Source organism: Nerophis lumbriciformis, linkage group LG23 (assembly GCF_033978685.3).
Source record: "Nerophis lumbriciformis linkage group LG23, RoL_Nlum_v2.1, whole genome shotgun sequence".
Classification (NCBI taxonomy): domain Eukaryota; kingdom Metazoa; phylum Chordata; class Actinopteri; order Syngnathiformes; family Syngnathidae; genus Nerophis; species Nerophis lumbriciformis.
Window position 1 is genome coordinate 12160001 of NC_084570.2, and position 21217 is coordinate 12181217.

The following is a 21217-nucleotide window of genomic DNA, read 5'->3' on the forward strand; positions in this document are numbered from 1 at the left end:
ACTGTATTGATATATATTGATATATAATGTAGGAACCAGAATATTAATAACAGAAAGAAACAACCCTTTTGTGTGAATGAGTGTGAATGAGTGTAAATGGTTTTTTTTTGGGTTGGTGCACTAATTGTAAGTGTATCTTGTGTTTTTTATGTTGATTTAATAAAAAAACAAAAAAAAACAAAAAAAAAACAACGATACCGATAATAAAAAAACGATACCGATAATTTCCGATATTACATTTTAACGCATTTATCGGCCGATAATATCGGCCTGCCGATATTATCGGACATCTCTAAAAAAAAATTGCGACTTATAGTCCGAAAAATACGGTAGTATAGTACCGCGATACTACTAATTGTAAATTATATTCGGTACTATACCGAGCCTGAAAAGTACCGGTCCCGCACCCCTCCGCATCCCCGTCGTCGTATCGTTGCTGGTTTACTACTACATCCCCAAAATTGATAATGTATGTTGCTGTATGTATACTTTTGACCCAGCAGATTTGGTCACATTTCCAGTAGACCCATAATAAATTCATAAAAGAACCAAACTTCATGAATGTTTTTTTTTGTGACCAACAAGTATGTGCTCCAATCACTCTATCACAAAAAAATAAGAGTTGTAGAAATGATTGGAAACTCAAGACAGCCATGACATTATGTCCTTCACACGACCCACGTCCTTTGACCACGACTGTATGTCATGTTCTTTGCAACTTAATTGGCCATCACAATATTAAAGAGAGGCTAGATTTTGCATATCGTTGAAGATGATGGTGAGATATTGTCATTATTAGAAGTGTGACCTATTCACGAAAACAGGGAACATGGGGTAATGGTCAAATTAGAGGGGGATAGATGGACAGAGACACAGAGGGTTTGGAGAGGAATGACGAGTTTAGCTTCATGGACACACACACACACACACAATGTCACACACACGTCCAACTTAAAAGCCAGGGTCAAATAGAGTCAGTTCAATAAGGCTCACCGCAGTCACACACATTCTGCTCCTGCAGACAGCTAAAAGAATAAACAGGAGACATGAATAGATATTGTAACTAGACTCTTTTGTTTATGTCTCCTTTGCTTAGCTTACTGCTTGGGATCACCCAGCTCAGACGCACGAACCAATACACACTCACCTTCACTTTCAAAAAAAAAAAAAAAAAAAAAAAACACTCAGAGAGAGAGAATGGCGCTTGTGGCCTTGAGCGGCGAGCTCGCAAAACACTTTTAACCAGTCAAGGCTGAAGAAATATAAGAGTACATAAAAGAGCAGCACGCCGGCTAAAGTCCTGATCCTGCAAGGTCGAAGCACACCAGTGAATTCCACACTCAAGTGGCGTGCAGTGACCCTGCTCTCATGCAGGGGGGGACATGTCGAATGTGTGACGAGGAGCCAAACAAAAGGTGTGGAAGTGTTAACTTTGATACCATTGTTGTTAACAATCAGAAGGAAGATACACTCATGTGTGCAGGATTCATGAGAGCTTCTGTATGTGCCACTAGCAACTCAGCATATTAGTCAAGTTACTGCCAGAATTAGTCTGTTCCACTTTCAAATCTCAGTTTATATAAAAACACTCAATGCAAACACAAATCTAAAATTAAAGCTGCAAGCAGCGATGGACGGGACCGACTTTGACGGCACATAAAATCCAAACCGGAGCAGTAATTAAAACTCTTTGGTCAACTTTTAATCAGAAGGGTTCAATCTCTCTCCTGTGCTAGTTTGAAGCCGACACGACAAACGTGCTCAGAGGAGATAATGTTTGAAAAAAGGTGACCGTTTTTTACAAAACTTTTGTTTTGAAGGGGAAATTGCAAACTTCCTGTTGATTTTTGCTGGGGGTTGTCAGTATATGAAATGTAGGTCTAAGTGAGACCTACATAGAGGTTTTTGTTTCATGTCTCTAAGACATTCCTACTGGAAGTTACGGGCAGTTTTGTCGAAGTTTTCCTCCTAGGAGCAGTTGTGTCTATGTTTTCTTCCTAGGGGGGCGCTAGAGCGCAATTTTGAGTTTTGGGATTGTTTTTTTTTTTTTTTAATTACATCACAATTTTTGCCAGTCCTGATGTGTGTGTCCAGTTTGGTGAGTTTTGAAGCATGTTAAGGGGGTCAAATTACAGGTTAAAGAGGCAAAAGTGACTGTTTTTACTAAAATTTTGTTTTGAAGGGGGAATTGCCAACTTCTTGTTAATTTTTGCTGAAGGATGTCAATGTATGAAATCTAGGTCTAAGGCAGACCTACATAGAGGTTTTTGCAGTTTTGTCTGAGTTTTCCTCCTAGGAGCAGTTGTGTCTATGTTTTCTTCCTAGGGGGCGCTAGAGCGCAATTTTGAGTTTTGTGATTGTTTTTTTTATTAGATCGCAATTTTTGCCAGTCCTGATGTGTGTGTCCAGTTTGGTGAGTTTTGAAGCATGTTAAGGGGGTCAAATTACAGCTCAAAGAGGCAAAAGTGACTGTTTTTACTAAAATTTTGTTTTGAAGGGGGAATTGCCAACTTATTGTTCATTTTTGCTGAAGCATGTCAATGTATGAAATCTAGGTCTAAGTCAGACCTACATAGAGATTTTTGTTTCATGTCTCTACAACATTCCTACCGGAAGTTACAAGCAGTTGTGTCTGTGTTTTTTCCTAGGGGGCGCTAGAGCGCAATTTTGAGTTTTGGGGTTTGGTTTTTTTATTAGATGGCCATTTTCGCCAGTCCTGATGTGTGTGTCAAATATGGTGAGTTTTGAGGCATGTTAAGGGGGTCAAATTAGAGCTCAAAGAGGCGGCGGAATAATAATAATAAAACGCACAAAATACAATTGGGTCCTCTGTCCCAAAGGGACATTGCGGTCCCTAATAACGTTACCACACGTTGAACAATAACCTCTTAACGTTGAAAGTGCAAAAATAAGGAATATGTAAGAAATGCTAAATAAAGTGTAATAAAATAGTGCAAAGGGAAAAAATGCAAACAGAGAAATCTGAGAAGAACACTGTGGAGGGAGGGGTGTGGCCTGCGGGCCTGCCGTGGAACGGGGTGTGCAAGGACCGGTCTCGAAGACAGCGACAGGTGAGTAGATGGCCCAGGTGGGCCTTGTTATCTGACCACCTGTCGCCTTTATTAGCAGCAGCCGGAACGAGACACGAGAGTTGGAGTTGGGAGCTGGAGAGAGAGCGAGAGCGAGACGCCTAAAAGAGACTGCTAGAAAAGCAATTCCAGACTGTGGTAATAAAAAAGATTGTATTCAAACTGTCTACCGGGCTCACGGAGGATCTTTCGGGCTCAAAAGAACCCTCACGGCAAAGAGACCTTTTACAAACACATTTTTGCAGGTTTTGGTGCCAGAAAGTTACTGCTGTGCTCTAAAGGGTGAGCAAAGCTAAGGTGGTTTGGTTTTAAAGGTAAAAGTCAAAGTACCACTGATAGTCACACACACACACACACACACACACACACACACACACACACACACACACACACTAGGTGTGGTGAAATTACCCTCTGCATTTGACCCATCCCCTTGTTCACCCCCTGGGAGGTGAGGGGAGCAGTGAGCAGCAGCAGTGGCCATGCTCGGGAATAATTTTTGGTGAGTTAACCCCCAATTCCAAACCTTGATGCTGAGTGCCAAGCAGGGAGATAATGGGTCCCATTTTTATAGTCTTTGGTATGACTTGGCCGGGGTTTGAACTCACAACCTACCGATCTCAGGGCGGACACTCTAACCACTAGGCCACTGAGTAGGTCTATGTAGAATATGTAAGAAATGCTAAATAAAGTGTAATAAAATAGTGCAAAGTGAAAAAATGTAAACAGAGAAACCTGAGAAGAACAAATTTCTGCAGGTTTTGGTAACAGAAAGTTACAGCTGTGCTCTAAAGGGTGAGCAAAGCTAAGATGGTTTGGTGTTAAAAATAAAAGTTAAAGTACTACTGATAGTCACACACACACACACACACACACACACACACACACACACACACACACACACACACACACACACTAGGTGTGGAGAAATTACTCTCTGCATTTGACCCATCCCCTTGTTCCACCCCCTGGGAGGTGAGGGGAGCAGTGAGCATCAGCGGTGGCCGCGCTCGGCAATCATTTTGGTGATTTAACCCCCAATTCTCGAACTTAATAACGTAACCATGGACATACATCACACATGCATTAGCTTTAGTTGTTGTTAGCTAACCCACTCAGTGGCCTTGTGGTTGGAGTGTCTGCCCTGAGATCGGTAGGTCGTGAGTTCAAACCCCGGCCGAGTCATACCAAAGACTATAAAAATGAGACCCATTACCTCCCTGCTTGGCACTAAGCATCAAGGTTTGGAATTGGGGATTAAAGCGACAAAAATGATTACCGAGCGCGGCCACCGCTGCTGCTCACTGCTCCCCTCACCTCCCAGGCGGTGGAACAAGGGGATGGGTCAAAGGCAGGGAGTAATTTCACCACACCTAGTGTGTTAATGTGTTAATGATAGCAATTTGTATATGTGGATGCGACCTGGTGAGTGACCGTAATTTGTAATTGTGAAAAATATAGACAACTGTCGAACAAATGTGTTCTGTTAAACCACTAATGGTAACATAAGCTAGCCGGTGGTGTTCTTATTTTTTTTTTATTTAAAAAAAAAATATTGTTAAGAAGTTGCAAACAGCACCTTTAGACTACTGCAACACACTCCTTGTCAGGATCCCCAGCAAGAACATCCAGAAGCTGCAATACATACAGAATAGTGCTGCTAGGATCCTGATGAGAGTGCGGAAATACGACCATATCACACTAATTCTCAAATCCCTTCACTGGCTTCCTGTTCCACTCAGGATTGAATACAAAGTCTCCCTACTAACCCACCAGTGCCTCCATGGAAATCACCCCCTCTACCTCAAAGAACTACTTACCCCCAAATCCTCCATACGACACCTCCGCTCCGGACAGGCTAACCTCCTCCAACCTCCGAGGACAAAGTTACGAACAATGGGAGACCGGGCTTTCTGCTCCGCCGCGCCCAGTCTGTGGGACATTCTCCCTGACCACCTGAGGGCACCACAGACTGTGGATGCTTTTAAAAAAGGCTTAAAAACACTTCTTTTAAAAAAAGCCTTTTTTTAGATATATGTATTAGGGCTGCGAATCTTTGGGTGTCCCATGATTCGATTCAATATCGATTCTTGGGGTCACGATTCGATTCAATGCGATTCTCGATTCAAAAACGATATTTTCCCGGTTCATAAGGATTCTCTATTCATTCAATACACAGGATTTCAGCAGGATCTACCCCAGTCTGCTGACATGCAAGCAGAGTAGTAGATGTTTTTTAAAAAGCTTTTATAATTGTAAAGGACAATGTTTTATCAACTGATTGCAATAATGTACATTTGTTTTAACTATTAAATGAACCAAAAATATGACTTATTTTATCTTTGTGAAAATATTGGACACAGTGTGTTGTCAAGCTTATGAGATGCGATGCAAGTGTAAGCCACTGTGACACTATTGTTCATTTATTTTTCATTTTTATAAATGTCTAATGATAATGTCAATGAGGGATTTTTAATCACTGCTATGTTGAAATTGTTACTAATATTGATACTGTTGTTGATGATATTCATTTTTGTTTCATTACTTTTGGTTTGTTCTGTTTCGTGTTTGTGTCTCCTCTCAATTGCTCTGTTTATTGCAGTTCTGAGTGTTGCTGGGTTGGGTTTGGTTTTGGAATTGGATTGCGTTGTTATGGTATTGCTGTGTATTGTTTTGTTGGATTGATTAATTAAAAAAAAAAAAAAAAGAAAAGACAATCGATTCTGAATCGCACAACGTGAGAATAGCGATTCGAATTCAAATTGATTTTTTCCCCACACCCCTTTACACCACATTAGGCTGTTCTAGTTTTTATTTTGATTTATTTTTATTATCTTTTTATTCATTTATTTTGTAATACACTGTAGCACTTTGAGGTTGTTTATTCAATGTAAAGTGCTTTTTTTTATTTATTTATTTTTTATTTTTTTTTACAAATAAAATCTATTATTATTATTATTACTTTAAGAGAGTAGATACGAGAGGTTCTTGGATCGGCCTAGTGGGGGTCGGCTTTGGCTCTGACGCTGCACCGAGAAGACAATCAAACTTGACTATCTCGAGGAAATAAAAACCGTAACAAGGTTTCTGTATGTGAACCTGCGGCAGGATCATTACTTTTGCCCGTGGGGAGCAGTGAGGAAGGCCTTATGTCCGAGCAAACTGGTCGAAGCAACACCCCGGGGGCGTGGTGGCATGGAGTGCTACATGTGCCAAAAGGCCCTGCATCCCCCATCTTGTAACATCCTCCCAGGTCAAGATACATTTTCAACAGCTTGTTTGGAAAAAGGCAACATTGTTTTATAAATATCGTGACAAAACCGCCATGATTTGAATTTATGATTTCGGCACTTAAAGGGAAACTGCACTTTTTGGGGGGGAATTTTGCGTATTATTCACAATTATTATGAAAGACATGACGACGGATGGATTTTTTTTAAGGCATCTTAAATATTAAATAAACATAAATAAAAGTCCGCTTACAGCGTAGCCAATAGGAGCTCCCCTAGTTCGCCAATACAACCCAATAAATAACCATTGAAAAACTGCCAACAATACTCCATTTACCTTTCCTGACTTAAATATTAACCAAGTATTATTGATATTGTTTTTATAAGCGCTAACGCAGGCAAATTATTTATAGCGGCGCCGTGATCACTACCTTGTGTGCCGATTAGAGATGTCCGATAATGGCTTTTTTGACGATATCCCATATTCCGATATTGTCCAACTCTTAATTACCGATTCCGATATCAACCGATACAGATATATACAGTCGTGGAATTAACACATTATTATACCTAATTTTGTTGTGATGCCCCGCTGGATGCATTAAACAATGTAACTTGACCATGAATTGATTAACGTGGACTTAAACAAGTTGAAAAACGTATTCGGGTGTTATACCATTTAGTGGTCAATTGTACGGAATATGTACTGTACTGTGCAATCTACTAATACAAGTTTCAATCAATCAATCAAAAACAAGGTTTTCCAAAATAAGAGAACAACTTCAACTGGTGGGCAGGGTTTCGTGGTAGCGGGGGTGTATATTGTAGCGTCCTGGCAGAGTTAGTGCTGCAAGGGGTTCTGGATATTTGTTCTGTTGTGTTTATGTTGTGTTACGGTGCGGATGTTCTCCCGAAATGTGTTTGTCATTCTTGTTTGGTGTGGGTTCACAGTGTGGCGCATATTTGTAACAGTGTTAAAGTTGTTTATACGGCCACCCTCAGTGTGACCTGTATGGCTGTTGATCAAGTATGCATTGCATTCACTTATGTGTATGTAAAAGTCGCATATATTATGTGGCTTGGCCGGCACGCTGTTTGTATGGAGGAAAAGCGGAAGTGACGACAGGCTGTAGAGGACGCTAAAGGCAGTGCCTTTAAGGCACGCCCCCAATATTGTTGTCCGGGTGGAAATTCGGGAGGATTGGCAAGTATGCCCTATGTCCGTGTTTTACCGGCGTTTTAAAAAGTCATAAATTTTACTTTTTGAAACCGATACCGATAATTTTGAAACCGATACCGATAATTTCCGCATTTATCGGCAGTCCGATATTATCGGACATCTCTAGTGCCGATGTGTACATCATCGAGTGGTCTGCTGCTTCCTCGCTTCCTTGCTCCCTGTAAGTTTATTGTCGATCATAAATCATGCATTCTACCTGGACAGAAAAATTCTGAGTAGGTATTTCGACAAGTTGGTACAAGTCGACAGCCATTTAGGACTCGAAAATGGCCGAGTGGTCCAAAATTCAAGCAGAAGTTTGCCAGAAGCTTGTGGATGTCTACCAAAAGCGCCTTATTGCAGTGAAACTTGCCAAGGGACATGTAACCAAATATTAACATTGCTGTATGTATACTTTTGACCCAGCAGATTTGGTCACATAATAAATTCATAAAAGAACCAAACTTCATGAATGTTTTTTGTGACCAACAAGTATGTGCTCCAATCACTCTATCACAAAAAAATAAGAGTTGTAGAAATTTTTGGAAACTCAAGACAGCCATGACATTATGTTCTTTACAAGTGTATGTAAACTTTTGACCACGACTGTATATACAGGTAAAAGCCAGTAAATTAGAATATTTTGAAAAACTTGATTTATTTCAGTAATTGCATTCAAAAGGTGTAACTTGTACATTATATTTATTCATTGCACACAGACTGATGCATTCAAATGTTTATTTCATTTAATTTTGATGATTTGAAGTGGCAACAAATGAAAATCCAAAATTCCGTGTGTCACAAAATTAGAATATTACTTAAGGCTAATACAAAAAAGGGATTTTTAGAAATGTTGGCCAACTGAAAAGTATGAAAATGAAAAATATGAGCATGTGATGGGTGATAAAATTAAATGAAATAAACATTTGAATGCATCAGTCTGTGTGCAATGAATAAATATAATGTACAAGTTACACCTTTTGAATGCAATTACTGAAATAAATCAAGTTTTTCAAAATATTCTAATTTACTGGCTTTTACCTGTATATTTTTTTACCTAAAAGTTAGTTTTTTCTTTTTAAAGGGCGTGTTATATGTTAAAATTTAGATTTTTTTTGGGGGGGGGGGGGGAAACACTGATTAAATTGATTTTAATTCATTTTATTGGCCAACGCTGATGTGAGATAAGAGTGTTTAGAGCACTGGTTCTTAACCTGGGTTCGATCGAATCCTCGGGGTTTGGTGATGACAGCAGTCATTTCCATGAAGATTATTTTCTAATATAAGTGTTTACGCCCACTTACAATGACAATAGCAACAAATATTGTTTTTCATGAACTGTGTACTAGTATTGTATGTCTGGGTGGGAGTCCTGCTTTGGAAATAATTTGTACCCCTTTCAGATACCGCATTTAGTTCCCACTAAAACATTCACATGTTGCACAATGAGATGTAAGCATGGGATCATGTGTACATTCCTGTAACTTTCTGTTTGTAAAATATATCTTTATTAGTATTTCTTTAATATAATAACATCATTTCATAATATTTATAAATTAAGATTAAATTAACAAAAAACTAATTTTTCCACTAAAGAAGGGTTCGGTGAATGCGCATATGAAACTGGTGGGGTTCGGTACCTCCAACAAGGTTAAAAAACACTGATTTAGAGTGTATATGGTATTGTTTGATTTTGAGTCAAAATCACATTTTATCATTCCACAATTTCATTTTCATCTTTTCCCTTCTTACTTCAAGGATGTTTTATTGCTTTTTCAGTTCTCATGCCGACAATGCAAGTGTGTGGGCGAGCGCGTGTGAACGAGAGCGGGGTGTTTCATTACCGCACTCCTCCGGGGACAAACGCACTTTTACTTTTTACTACGGACAACGCTTTTTTTTTTTTTTTATGGGGTGAAAAATAACAATCCGATCAGAGGCCGCACCCGCGCTGGTTGTGCTTTAATTGCTTCAGAGTTTGGATGACGGCAGCGTGGCGGCGAAGCGAAGAGAGGAAGAAATGCGGCACAGGGATGTGTAATGATTGACGGAGCTTTCAGGCTCCAAAGAGCTGGGGCTTGCGTCTGCGAGCGCCATTGCGCAGTAAACGGAGACGACAACAACGAAGGATAACATGTAACGGTGGTGCTTTGGTCGACATTTTGCATACACTTTGGACTACAAACACGCTACGAAAAATACAACTGGCAGTTGGGCAGGTGTCTTCCGGTAAGGGTTGTATGGTATACCGGTATTAGTATAGTACTGCCATACTAATGAATCATATTCGGTACTATACCACCTCTAAAAAGTACCGGTCCACCACCCGTCATCGTCGTCACATCGTGTCATGCAGACGAGCATGTTCGGGCGCACTACACAATGACGGAGTACTTACAAGCAGACACAGTGTGTAGACAGAAAAGGGAGAACGGACGCATTTTGGCTTAAAAACTGACTATAAAGGTGAAGTTATAACACTGAAACGCCCTCAGGAAGAGGTGCTTTAAGTCATGGCATTTAATTAGATGTCTTAAAAATTGATCAAGACAAGATTTCACTATGTCCGACCATTAACCATCTACTATCTCACCTTTGAACACACTACACACAAGTGAATGACCTGCATACTTAGTCAACAGCCATACATGTCACACTAAGGGTGGCCGTATGAACAACGCCAACACTGTCATAAACATGTGCCATATAGTGAAACCACACTAAACAACAATGACAAACACATTTTGGGAGAATACTTGGACCGCAACACAGCATAAACACAACGGAACAAATTCCCAGAATTCCCTGCAGCACCAACTCTTTCCGGGACGCTACAATACAAACAAACGCCATTGGTGGATCTACACGTAACATCCACTGTAATGATACCAAGTGCATGAGGGTATCTAGTCGATACCACTGTGATTATATTGATATGTTTTAGAAATGTATATTATGTTTATAAACTCAGGAAATATGTCCCTGGACACATGAGGACTTTGAATATGACCAATGTAGGATCTTGTAACTACTTGGTATCGGTTTGATACCCAAATTTGTGGTATCATCCAAAACTAATGTAAAGTATCAAACAATGGAAGAATAAGATTTTACATTTTATACACAATATGTTACTGCATATGTCAGCAGACTGCATTTCAGAGCCTTTGTTTGTTTACTTACTACTAAAAGACAAGTTGTCTTGTTTGTTCACTATTTTATTTAAGGACAAACTTGCAATAAGAAACATATGCACAGAGCGCCGATAAACCTTAAAGGCACTGCCTTTGCGTGCCGGCCCAATCACATAATATCTACGGCTTTTCACACACACAAGTGAATGCAAATCATACTTGGTCAACAGCCATACAGGTCACACTGAGGGTGGCCGTATAAACAACTTTAACACTGTTACAAATATGCGCCACACTGTGAACCCACACCAAACAAGAATGACAAGCACATTTCGGGAGGACATCCGCATCGTAACACAACATGAAAAATACCCAGAACCCCTTGCAGCACTAACTCTTCCGGGACGTTACAATATACACCCCCTGCTACTCCCTACCCACCCCACCTCAACCCCGCACCCCCCGAACCCCGCCCACCTCAACCTCCTCATGCTCTCTCAGGGAGAGCATGTCCCAAATTCCAAGCTGCTGTTTTGTTAAAAAAAATAATGCACTTTGTGACTTCAATAATAAATATGGCAGTGCCATGTTGGCATTTTTTTCCATAACTTGAGTTGATTTATTTTGGAAAACCTTGTTACATTGTTTAATGCAGTGTTTTTCAACCACTGTGCCGCAGCACACTAGTGTGTCGTGAGATACAGTCTGGTGTGCCGTGGGAGATTATCTAATCTCACCTATTTGGGTTAAAAATATTTTTTGCAAAGCAGTAATTATAGTCTGCAAATGATGTGTTGTTGTTGAGTGTCGGTGCTGTCTAGAGCTCGGCAGAGTAACCGTGTAATACTCTTCCATATCAGTAGGTGGCAGCCGGTAGCTAATTGCTGTGTAGATGTCGGAAACAGCAGTAGGCACTGTGCAGGTAAAAAGTTGTCTAATGCTTAAACCAAAAATAAACAAAAGGTGAGTGCCCCTAAGAAAAGGCATTGAAGCTTAGGGAAGGCTATGCAGAACAAAACTAAAACTGAACTGGCTACAAAGTCAACAAAAACAGAATGCTGGACGACAGCAAAGACTTACTGTGGCGCAAAGACGGCGTCCACAAAGTACATCCGAACATGACATGACAATCAACAATGTCCCCACAAAGAAGGATAAAAACAACTGACATATTATTGATTGCTAAAACAAAGTAGATGTGGGAAATATCGCTCAAAGGATGACATGAAACTGCTACAGGAAAATACCAAAAAAAGAGAAAAAAACACCAAAATAGGAGCGCAAGACAAGAACTAAAACACTACACACAGGAAAACAGCGGCGTGATGTGACAGGTGGTGACAGTACATCTACTTTGAGACAAGAGCTATATTGATGCATGCTTGGTTATGGTTTAAAGTCATATCCAACAATTGCGACAACGACTTTTTACTGTCAACTGAGTTTCGTTTTTTAATGATTTCTGATTTTTTCAACGCAAAAAATGTGCCTTGGCTCAAAAAAGGTTGAAAAACACTGGTTTAATGCATCCAGCGGGGCATCACAACAAATTTAGGCAGAATAATGTGTTAGTTCCACATCTGTATATATCGTTATCGGTTGATAACGGAATCGGTAATTAAGAGTTAGACAATATTGAAATATCGGATATATCGACAAAAAAGCCATTATCGAACATCTCTACTGTTGGACTTTGCGGACAAAAACCTGACTTTTTATGAACAATTCAGTACATTATTTTTTTTAATTCATATTGTTTTGTATATCATTGCTTTGTATTTACTTTTTAAGTAAAATAACTTTCACCTTATATTGTCCGTTTATTTACATGGTATCAGTGGGAATGCCTCAAGATCCCCTGCGAAGAACTGGACAAAGTATCTGGGCAGAGAGAAGTCTGGGCTTCTCTGCTTAGGCTGTTTCTCCCGCGACTCGACTTCGTATAAGCGGAAGAAGATGGATGGATGGATAGATGGATGGACAGTGTAGAAATATACTAGACCACTCTTCAATACGTCATCAGCCTGATTTGTATGAACTACCATGAACTATAAAATGTGGTGGAAAAACCTAATTCCAGGCACTACAGGTTCCAGCAACCTAAATTTCCTGAAATGTTGTTTGAAAAGGGCCTATATAGTCTCGTTATTGAGACTTCCTCCTCCCAATAAGTCTCTCTCTTCCTTGCAAACCCCTTTTTAACATGCAAGGCAACCACAGGAATAAAATGAGTTCTCTTTTTTATTACCTTTTCATTTGTTGTATTTAATATTTTTTTTATTGCATTTTTTTTTATGTCTTTTATATTTTATTGTTAATTTAGACTAACACTAAAACTCCGCTTACAGTGGAGTCGTAGAAACAGAAGTAATTTCTAGAACGAACAGCCCCTGTTTGATTTTCTGCATTCTTGGGCTTGCTATTAGGAAAAAAAAAAGCCCATTCTAAAATCTTTGATAAATGGCAATAGATTTCTTTGCAGAGTTTGAGAGGTAGATGCACAGATTCTTCAGCCTGGATCAATGCACATCTAACGGAGCCAATGTCACGATAGAAAATTGAGAGATTTATGCTTTCATACTGTACAAAGAAAGGAGTACAGTACAATGAAATGGAAAATCAATGAGAAGGAAGAGTAAGTGTGATGGCTGCTGCAGAGCTAAACAAAAAAAAAGTGCGGATGGAAATGTCACTGGTCTAGAAGATGTCTTAATAAACAACATAAAGAGGCGAGAGGGCGCCGCCTGGATGCCACATTCCACCTCCAAGCGTTAACAAGTGAGCTGAAAATTGCTAGGGTTTCATCCAGGTTGCACATGTGGAAACAATCAAGAGTTAAATCCAGATGCAGACTCTCTTCTATGTCTGAGAGAACAGTATTGCAATATTTTGGGTGGAGTTACGATTTGGCTAGGGATGATACTCGAAACCGGTTTTCCCGGTTGTTCAATAAGAAAAGAACCGAGTCCTCGGACTCGAATCCCTTTTTGAGAACCGGTACCCGTTATCGAGACCACTGTAGTAAAAAAAAAAGAGTTGGTTCTTTATTCGAATCCCGTCCCGACCAGAAATGCCCCGCGAGACATCACAAGAAATGACGTCATGTAGCTCAGTCATTAGGCACAGATAGGGAAAGCAGGAAAAACAATGGACCGGAAAAAGCGCTCCAAGGTGTAATAAAGTTCAAAACAAAAGATATAATCCAATGAATAACTTTACTGAGAGATTTGAGCAGGTTACAAACACATGACCAACACTTTTACGACCAACCGGAAACATAGCAACCAGGCTAGCAACGCACCTCCTTTACGGCAGCTGTCGCAACGTTCTTAAAGCAACCGCAGCACATACATATATATACAACATATATGACATCTCCCTTTTTTAACTTTTGTTTTTCTTTCCTTGTAAACAAAACTAAATCACACTGTATATGTGTTGTCTGTCTAATTATAAATAAAGCAGACGAGGCGTGTTGGCTGAGTTCTTGACGTTTACTTTCACAGCGTGCTCATAACCTCATTCTTAGCTGCCGGCTGGCGACATGCAACAACACTTTTCGGGGCTACCGCGCATGCTTGTCACTCCCGTTGCATGCTGGGTAGTGTAGTTGGTATATTCCCTAGCTCATAACATCACATCTTTCCCCCCTATAAAGAAATAATGTTAACTCAATAAAGTGTATTTCTTTTTTTAGCTTTAACTTTACATTTTTTAGCATTGTAACCACATTTGCAAACAACTTTTCTCTTCATAGAATTTTCTTTCAAGAAAGAAACAAAGTGCAACAATGTCAAAGCATCATAACAAACAGTTATGTCAAATAGCAGCAGAAGTGCACTTTTTGGAGAGCTGTATTATTTTCAGTTTTGTGCCCAAGGGACTGATTTTATTTAACACTATATTATTATTTATACACCTATAGTGATCACAGAGACAGCTTGTTTTTGTGTTACTGTATATATTTGTTTTTCTGAAAAATCCCACTTAACAAACTTTGGGTAACAACAGTCAATATTTATTTATTTTATTTTATTTTTTTAGGGGGGTAACAGTCAATATTTATTTATTTATTAGATTTTATTTTTTTCTTATATAATAAAAGTGAGCTTTTGTTAAACCAAATATTGTGTGTTTTTTTCCCATATACAACAACCTATCTGGACTCGACAAGAGAATCGATAAGGAATCGGTTCGATTAGAGGATTCGATAATAGGCTCGAACTCGATAATTTCTTATCAAACATCATCCCTAGATTTGGCGGTTAAAGGGGAACATTATCACCAGACCTATGTAAGCGTCAATATATACCTTGATGTTGCAAAAAAAAGACCATATATTTTTTTAACCGATTTCCGAACTCTAAATGGGTGAATTTTGGCGAATTAAATGCCTTTCGATCGGGAAGCAATCCGCCATTTTCTCACTTTCGTCGGTGTGTTGTCGGAGGGTGTAACAACACGAACAGGGACGGATTCAAGTTGCACCAGTGGCCCAAAGATGCGAAAGTGGCAAGAAATTGGACGAAATTTGTTCAAAATACGAGGGTGTGGGGAAAGCCGACAAAATGGTCAGTCGTTTGTTCCGCACACTTTACAGACGAAAGCTATGCTACGACAGAGATGGCAAGAATGTGTGGATATCCTGCGACACTCAAAGCAGATGCATTTCCAACGATAAAGTCAAAGAAATCTGCCGCCAGACCCCCATTGAATCTGCCGGAGTGTGTGAGCAATTCAGGGACAAAGGACCTCGGTTGCACGGCAAGCAATGGCGGCAGTTTGTTCCCGCAGACGAGCGAGCTAAACCCCCTGGATGTCTTGGCTCACACCGCTTCTACCGTCCCTTATGCCACCGAAGATGATCAAGAGAAGAATATCGACCCTAGCTTCCCTGGCCTGCTGACATCAACTCCAAAACTGGACAGATCAGCTTTCAGGAAAAGAGAGCGGATGAGGGTATGTCTACAGAATATATTGATTGATGAAAACTTTATTCATTACTCGCGGTTTTACGTAAATTATTATACATAAACTGTGTTTACCAATAATTTAGCTTAAAAACTTTTTTTTTTTTCAATCATTCGAGTACATTCGGGTAGTCTTGTGTAATGCAGTATTTTGTGTCTATTTAGGTATGGTTAACCTGAGTGCTGAAATCGTGGAAAAATATATGTTCTTAGCGCGCCTGAAATGGGCTGTCTGCACTCTCAAAGTGCATGTTGTTGCCAAATGTATTTCATATGCTGTAAACCTTGTTCATAGTTGTTAGTAATTATCTTATCAGACAGTGTTAAGCCGCTGAAATCCGAGTCTGAATCCGAGCTAATGTCGCTATACCTTGCTGTTATTTCCGCCATGTTTGTTTGTGTTGGCATCACTGTGTGACGTCACAGGAAAATGGACGGGTGTTTATAACGATGGTTAAAATCAGGCACATTGAAGCTTTTTTTAGGGATATTGCGTGATGGGTAAAATTTTGAAAAAAACTTCTAAAAATAAAATAAGCCACTGGGAACTGATTTTTAATGGTTTTAACCCTTCTGAAATTGTGATAATGTTACCCTTTAAGCCTCTGATTGGTGTAAGAAGTTATTACACTAGGGTTCAAAGTATTAAAGATTACGAACACCTCAGACATGTTGGAGACAATGTGGCTCTTTAAATTCACATCATACACATGATTTTTTAAGTTTGCTGGAATCCATATATTTTGAGAAGAAGTAGGCTCAGTTATGTCTACAGTGCTGGGACGTGACACTCCAATGACATGCGTGACCAGGTATATAGCACAAGTAGTGTCGGTGGTAAAGACAGAAGATAATTATTTGTTTAAGGTGCTTTCTCCAGCTTTCAGGAAAGCCATCACAAGACACTGGTATAAACATGGACTTCCTACTCGGAATCTGCGGCTAGACATTACAAAAGTAGTATGGATAATGGAGAATATGACTCAAATATTGCAACTAGAGTTGTAACGATACCAATATTTTCGTACCGGTTTTAAAATTATTTCGATACTTTTCTAAATAAAGGGGACTACCAAAAAATGCATTATTGGCTTTATTTTAACAAAAAATCTTAGGGTACATTAAACATATGTTTCTTATTGCTGTTAAGTCCTTAAATAAAATAGTGAACATACAAGACAACTTGTCTTTTATTAGTAAGTAAACAAACAAAGGCTCCTAATTTAGCTGTTGACATATGCAGTAACATATTGTGTCATTTATCATTCTACTATTTTGTCAACATTATTAAGGACAAGTGGTAGAAAATGATTATTAATCTACTTGTTCATTTACTGTTAATATCTGCTTACTTTATCTTTTAACATGTTCTATCTACAATTCTGTTAAAATGTAATAATCACTTATTCTTCTGTTGTTTGATACTTTATATTAGTTTTGGATGATACCACAAATTTGGGTATCAATCCGATACCAAGTAGTTACAGGATCATACATTGGTCATATTCAAAGTCCTCATGTGTCCAGGGACATATTTCCTGAGTTTATAAACATAATATACATTTTTAAAAAAACGAAAGAAGATGTTGTGATGCCCAAAAAATATCGACATAATCATAGTAGTAACAACTAGATACGCTACTGTACTTGGTATCATTACAGTGGATGTTAGGTGTAGATCCACCAATGGCTTTTTTTTTTTACATTTTGATGCCGGTGAGCTACGGTGTGTAATGAAGCATGTTTAGCTATTCCTCGTCCTGCAGGGATGATACTTGTAAGAAACTTACTTTATTTGTCGCCATGGAGGCGAGGATTAGTGATTTAGAAGTAGCTAAAACACTGCAGACTGCGAATGGACTGTAGTCGCTTAAAGCAGTGTTTTTCAACCACGTGAGATACAGTCTGGTGTGCCGTGGGAGAATATCTAAATTCACATATTTGGGTTAAAAACATTTTTTGCAAACCAGTAATTATAGTCTGCAAATGATGTGTTGTTGTTGAGTGTCGGTGCTGTCCAGAGCTCGGCAGAGTAGCCGTGTAATACTCTTCCATATCAGTAGGTGGCAGCCGGTAGCTAATTGCTTTGTAAAGGCAGGTACAAAGGTGTCTTATGCTTAAACCAAAAATAAACAAAAGGTGAGTGCCGCTAAGAAAAGCCATTGAAGCTTAGGGAAGGCTATGCAGAACGAAAGTAAAACTGAACTGGCTACAAAGTAAACAAAAACAGAATGCTGGACGACAGCAAAGACTTACTGTGGAGCAAAGACGGCGTCCACAATGTACATCCGAACATGACATGACTATCAACAATGTCCCCACAAAGAAGGATAAAAACAACTGAAATATTCTTGATTGCTAAAACAAAGTAGATGCGGGAAATATAAGACATGAAACTGCTACAGGAAAATACCAAAAAAAGAGAAAAAGCCACCAAAATAGGAGCGCAAGACAAGAACTAAAACACTACACACAGGAAAACAGCAAAAAAGTCCAAATAAGTCAGGGGGTGATGTGACAGGTGGGGACAGTACACCTACTTTGAGACAAGAGCTATAGTGATGCATGCTTGGTTATGCTTTAAATTCATATCCAACAATTGCGACAACAACTTTTTACTGTCAACTGAGTTTATGATTTCTGCTGGTGGTGTGCCTCCGGATTTTTTCAACGCAAAAAATGTGCCTTGGCTCAAAAAAGGTTGAAAAACACTGGCTTAAAGCACCTCTTCCTGAGGGCGTTTCAGTGTTATAACTTCACCTTTATCGTCAGTTTTTAAGCCAAAATGCGTCCGTTCTCCCTTTTCTGTCTACACATCGTGTCTGCTTGTAAAGTACTCTGTGATTGTGCGCTGCCGAACATGCTCCTCTGCTCGTAAACCAGCAATGACACGACGTGACGACAACGGGGCCACGGTGGACTGGTACTTTTTAGAAGCAGTATAGTACCGAATATGATTCATTAGTATCGCGGTACTATACCATACCTGCCAACTTTTGAAATCAGAAAAACCTAGTAGCCAGGGTCCAGGGGCCACAGGCCCCGGTAGGTCCAGGACAAAGTCCTGGGGGGGGCGTTCAGGCCCGACGCAAAATGATTATTAGCATTCAGACAGGTTAAAATGTTGCTAAATCCATCACTTTTCTATCAGTCACAGTGACTTTTCAAAACAAAAATATTACAGCAAAAATCATATGGGTTGATTGACATGTTTATTCTGTAAGCTAACTTCAATAGTTTGAAATTATTTTGACAGTTAATGCCAGTTATCCTGTCAACCTTTCACAAGACTTCAATTTGTTAGTAGAAGTAGAAGTACTGACAATACTTTTCCAATGTCGTCATCGAAATATCGAACACAAATGGGGTACAGTTTTACATCGTCATAATCGGTGCTGCCGTCAGTCGACATGCTAAATGGTTCAGTCTTCATGACATCGGCGATACTTTTTGAGGATTCTGTTCCAAGACACTGAATAATGTTTGATGTTTTGGTTCGACCACATCCATATTTTTTGGCGATTTTCTAGTCGGGAAACATTTTCCGAAATAACTGTCCCATGTGATCAGCCAGTGCGATTGGAAGTCCATGCTCAATTATTGCCTCCGTAAATAAAACTTCGGCATTTATCACATCCAAAGAATCTGTTTGGGCGACGAAAAACGTTGAAAGTTTTCCACTTGTATCGCTAGCAACGGCATTAGACTTGTGTTTTTTTGTCCCAACGTGGTCTTTTACATCGCTAATTCCTCCGTGTCCGATCGAAAAATCTTGTCTGCACAAGGTGCAATTCGCGTAGTTTTCACCCTTTTTGGAACGGATAATTATTCCCGGATAGGCTTTTGAATATTCTTCACGGAATGACTGCAGTTTTCTTTTCGGCTTAAGACTCGTTTGCGATTTTTCTCCGGCGGATTCCATGATCGTTCGCTCGTTTGGAAACAATGGCAACTGGTGCCTCGTGCTTGGCAGCGGTGTTATAAATAGCCTCGCGCATGACATTCGGAATGGCTCGATAGGAAGTTACGGGAAGCAGTGTCGATTGTCATTGTTGTTACGCGATTTCGTGAATAAAACTTAAAAAATTTTTTTTTTTTTTAATTAATGAAAAAAATTATTTTTTATCACTGCAACCGTAACCCGGAATAGGTTGATGAAAACCGTACTAATTACGGGAAAACCGTAGTAGTATAGCGCTTTTTCTCTAGTCTCTCTTTTACATAGTGAAACCCAATATCTAACTTACATTTAAACCAGTGTGGGTGACAATGGGAGCAGGTGGGTAAAGTGTCTTGCCCAAAGACACAACGGCAGTGACTAGGATGGCGGAAGCGGGGATCGAACCTGGAACCTTGAAGTTGCTGGCACGGCCACTCTACCGACCGAGCTATACCGCCCCTATACCGTACATCCCTATAACACACTCACCCTGTGTGGGTCGTGCTCCGAGGCTCCACGCCGTGCCGTGTCCAGTTCATCGTAGGCCGGAGCAGCTCGGGCCGGCTGGTATTCCCGCCGCACCCCCTGGTACCTCTGATCACTGCAGGGACACAGACATTATAAGGGAGGTGTTTGGAGCCGAGCAGCACACATGTAAGTATGTTGAGAGTTAGCGGTTACTAAAGCCGGGAAATGAAAAGCCCGGAGGAAAAATGATAGACTGTACTTCATCTTCCTTCACAAGCCTCGGTGTTCTTTGGCTGAACGCTGACAAGCAGGGAGAATGCATTGAGACTGACAGGCAGACAGGGAACATCCACAAAAACTGCTCCTCAGCCCACATCACATTCTGAAGGGAACTTTCAAGGTGGAAAAAGTGAGACGGCATACAGTACAATTTCAGGTTTCATAAGCATAAACAGCCTGGGAGCCTTCGTTAAACAGTTGCTGCATCGCATGTTGGAATGCACTGAACTGCAGGCGGTATTGACCGTGGCCGAGCAACAGGGAGGTTCATTAGGGCAGTACATAGCCTACACTTTTAACTCTTTTTTTCCACGTGTGTGTGTGTAAGTGTGTGAGGAAGGACAACCTTAGAAACGAATAAAACCCCTCTGCTGATTTAATGTGGCTCTCTCTGCCGGGAGCGAAGGCTGATTCATGAACTCCTCTGTGTCAGTTTGTCAAATATGCAAAGTGTCGCCAAAATTCCACTCACAAGTGTGTGTGTGTATGTGTTCTTGCATTTCTACCCGTCTTGAGACATCAACAAGGAAACGTACCTCCCATATGAGGACCGGTGAACAAGTTAGGACCCAAATCATGGTCCCTATACGGAAAAACCATTGCATCTAATAGAGAGCCAAAATACTAGAGTCCGTGAACATTGCTCCAAAGTCAGGATGTGCATACAAAAGTAAACATTGACAGGTGCAAAGGCAGCAATATATGATAAAACAAGACGGCAGCTAAAGAAGGACTTCCCTATTCATCCACGGAAAAAACCCGCCGGCCGATTTTACGACTTCCGGTGCTGACGTAAGACAACCCGCGTCCCATATGTGACCATTGGATGAACAAATACACTACGGTACTAAGACTTTAGTGGCCATTAACAGTTAGCTTCTACAGCTG

General features: G+C 40.0%; 1 protein-coding gene across 2 annotated transcripts in view; it reads right to left on the reverse strand.

Moving 5' to 3' along the window:
* pard3ba (par-3 family cell polarity regulator beta a) overlaps nt 1-21217 on the reverse strand; it is a 464804-nt gene that overhangs the window by 103865 nt on the left and 339722 nt on the right. For both annotated transcript variants that reach the window (XM_061985093.1, XM_061985094.1), the window contains one exon: nt 20072-20183. In XM_061985093.1, the coding sequence (XP_061841077.1) occupies nt 20072-20183 (112 nt within the window). The remainder of the gene's footprint in view (nt 1-20071; nt 20184-21217) is intronic.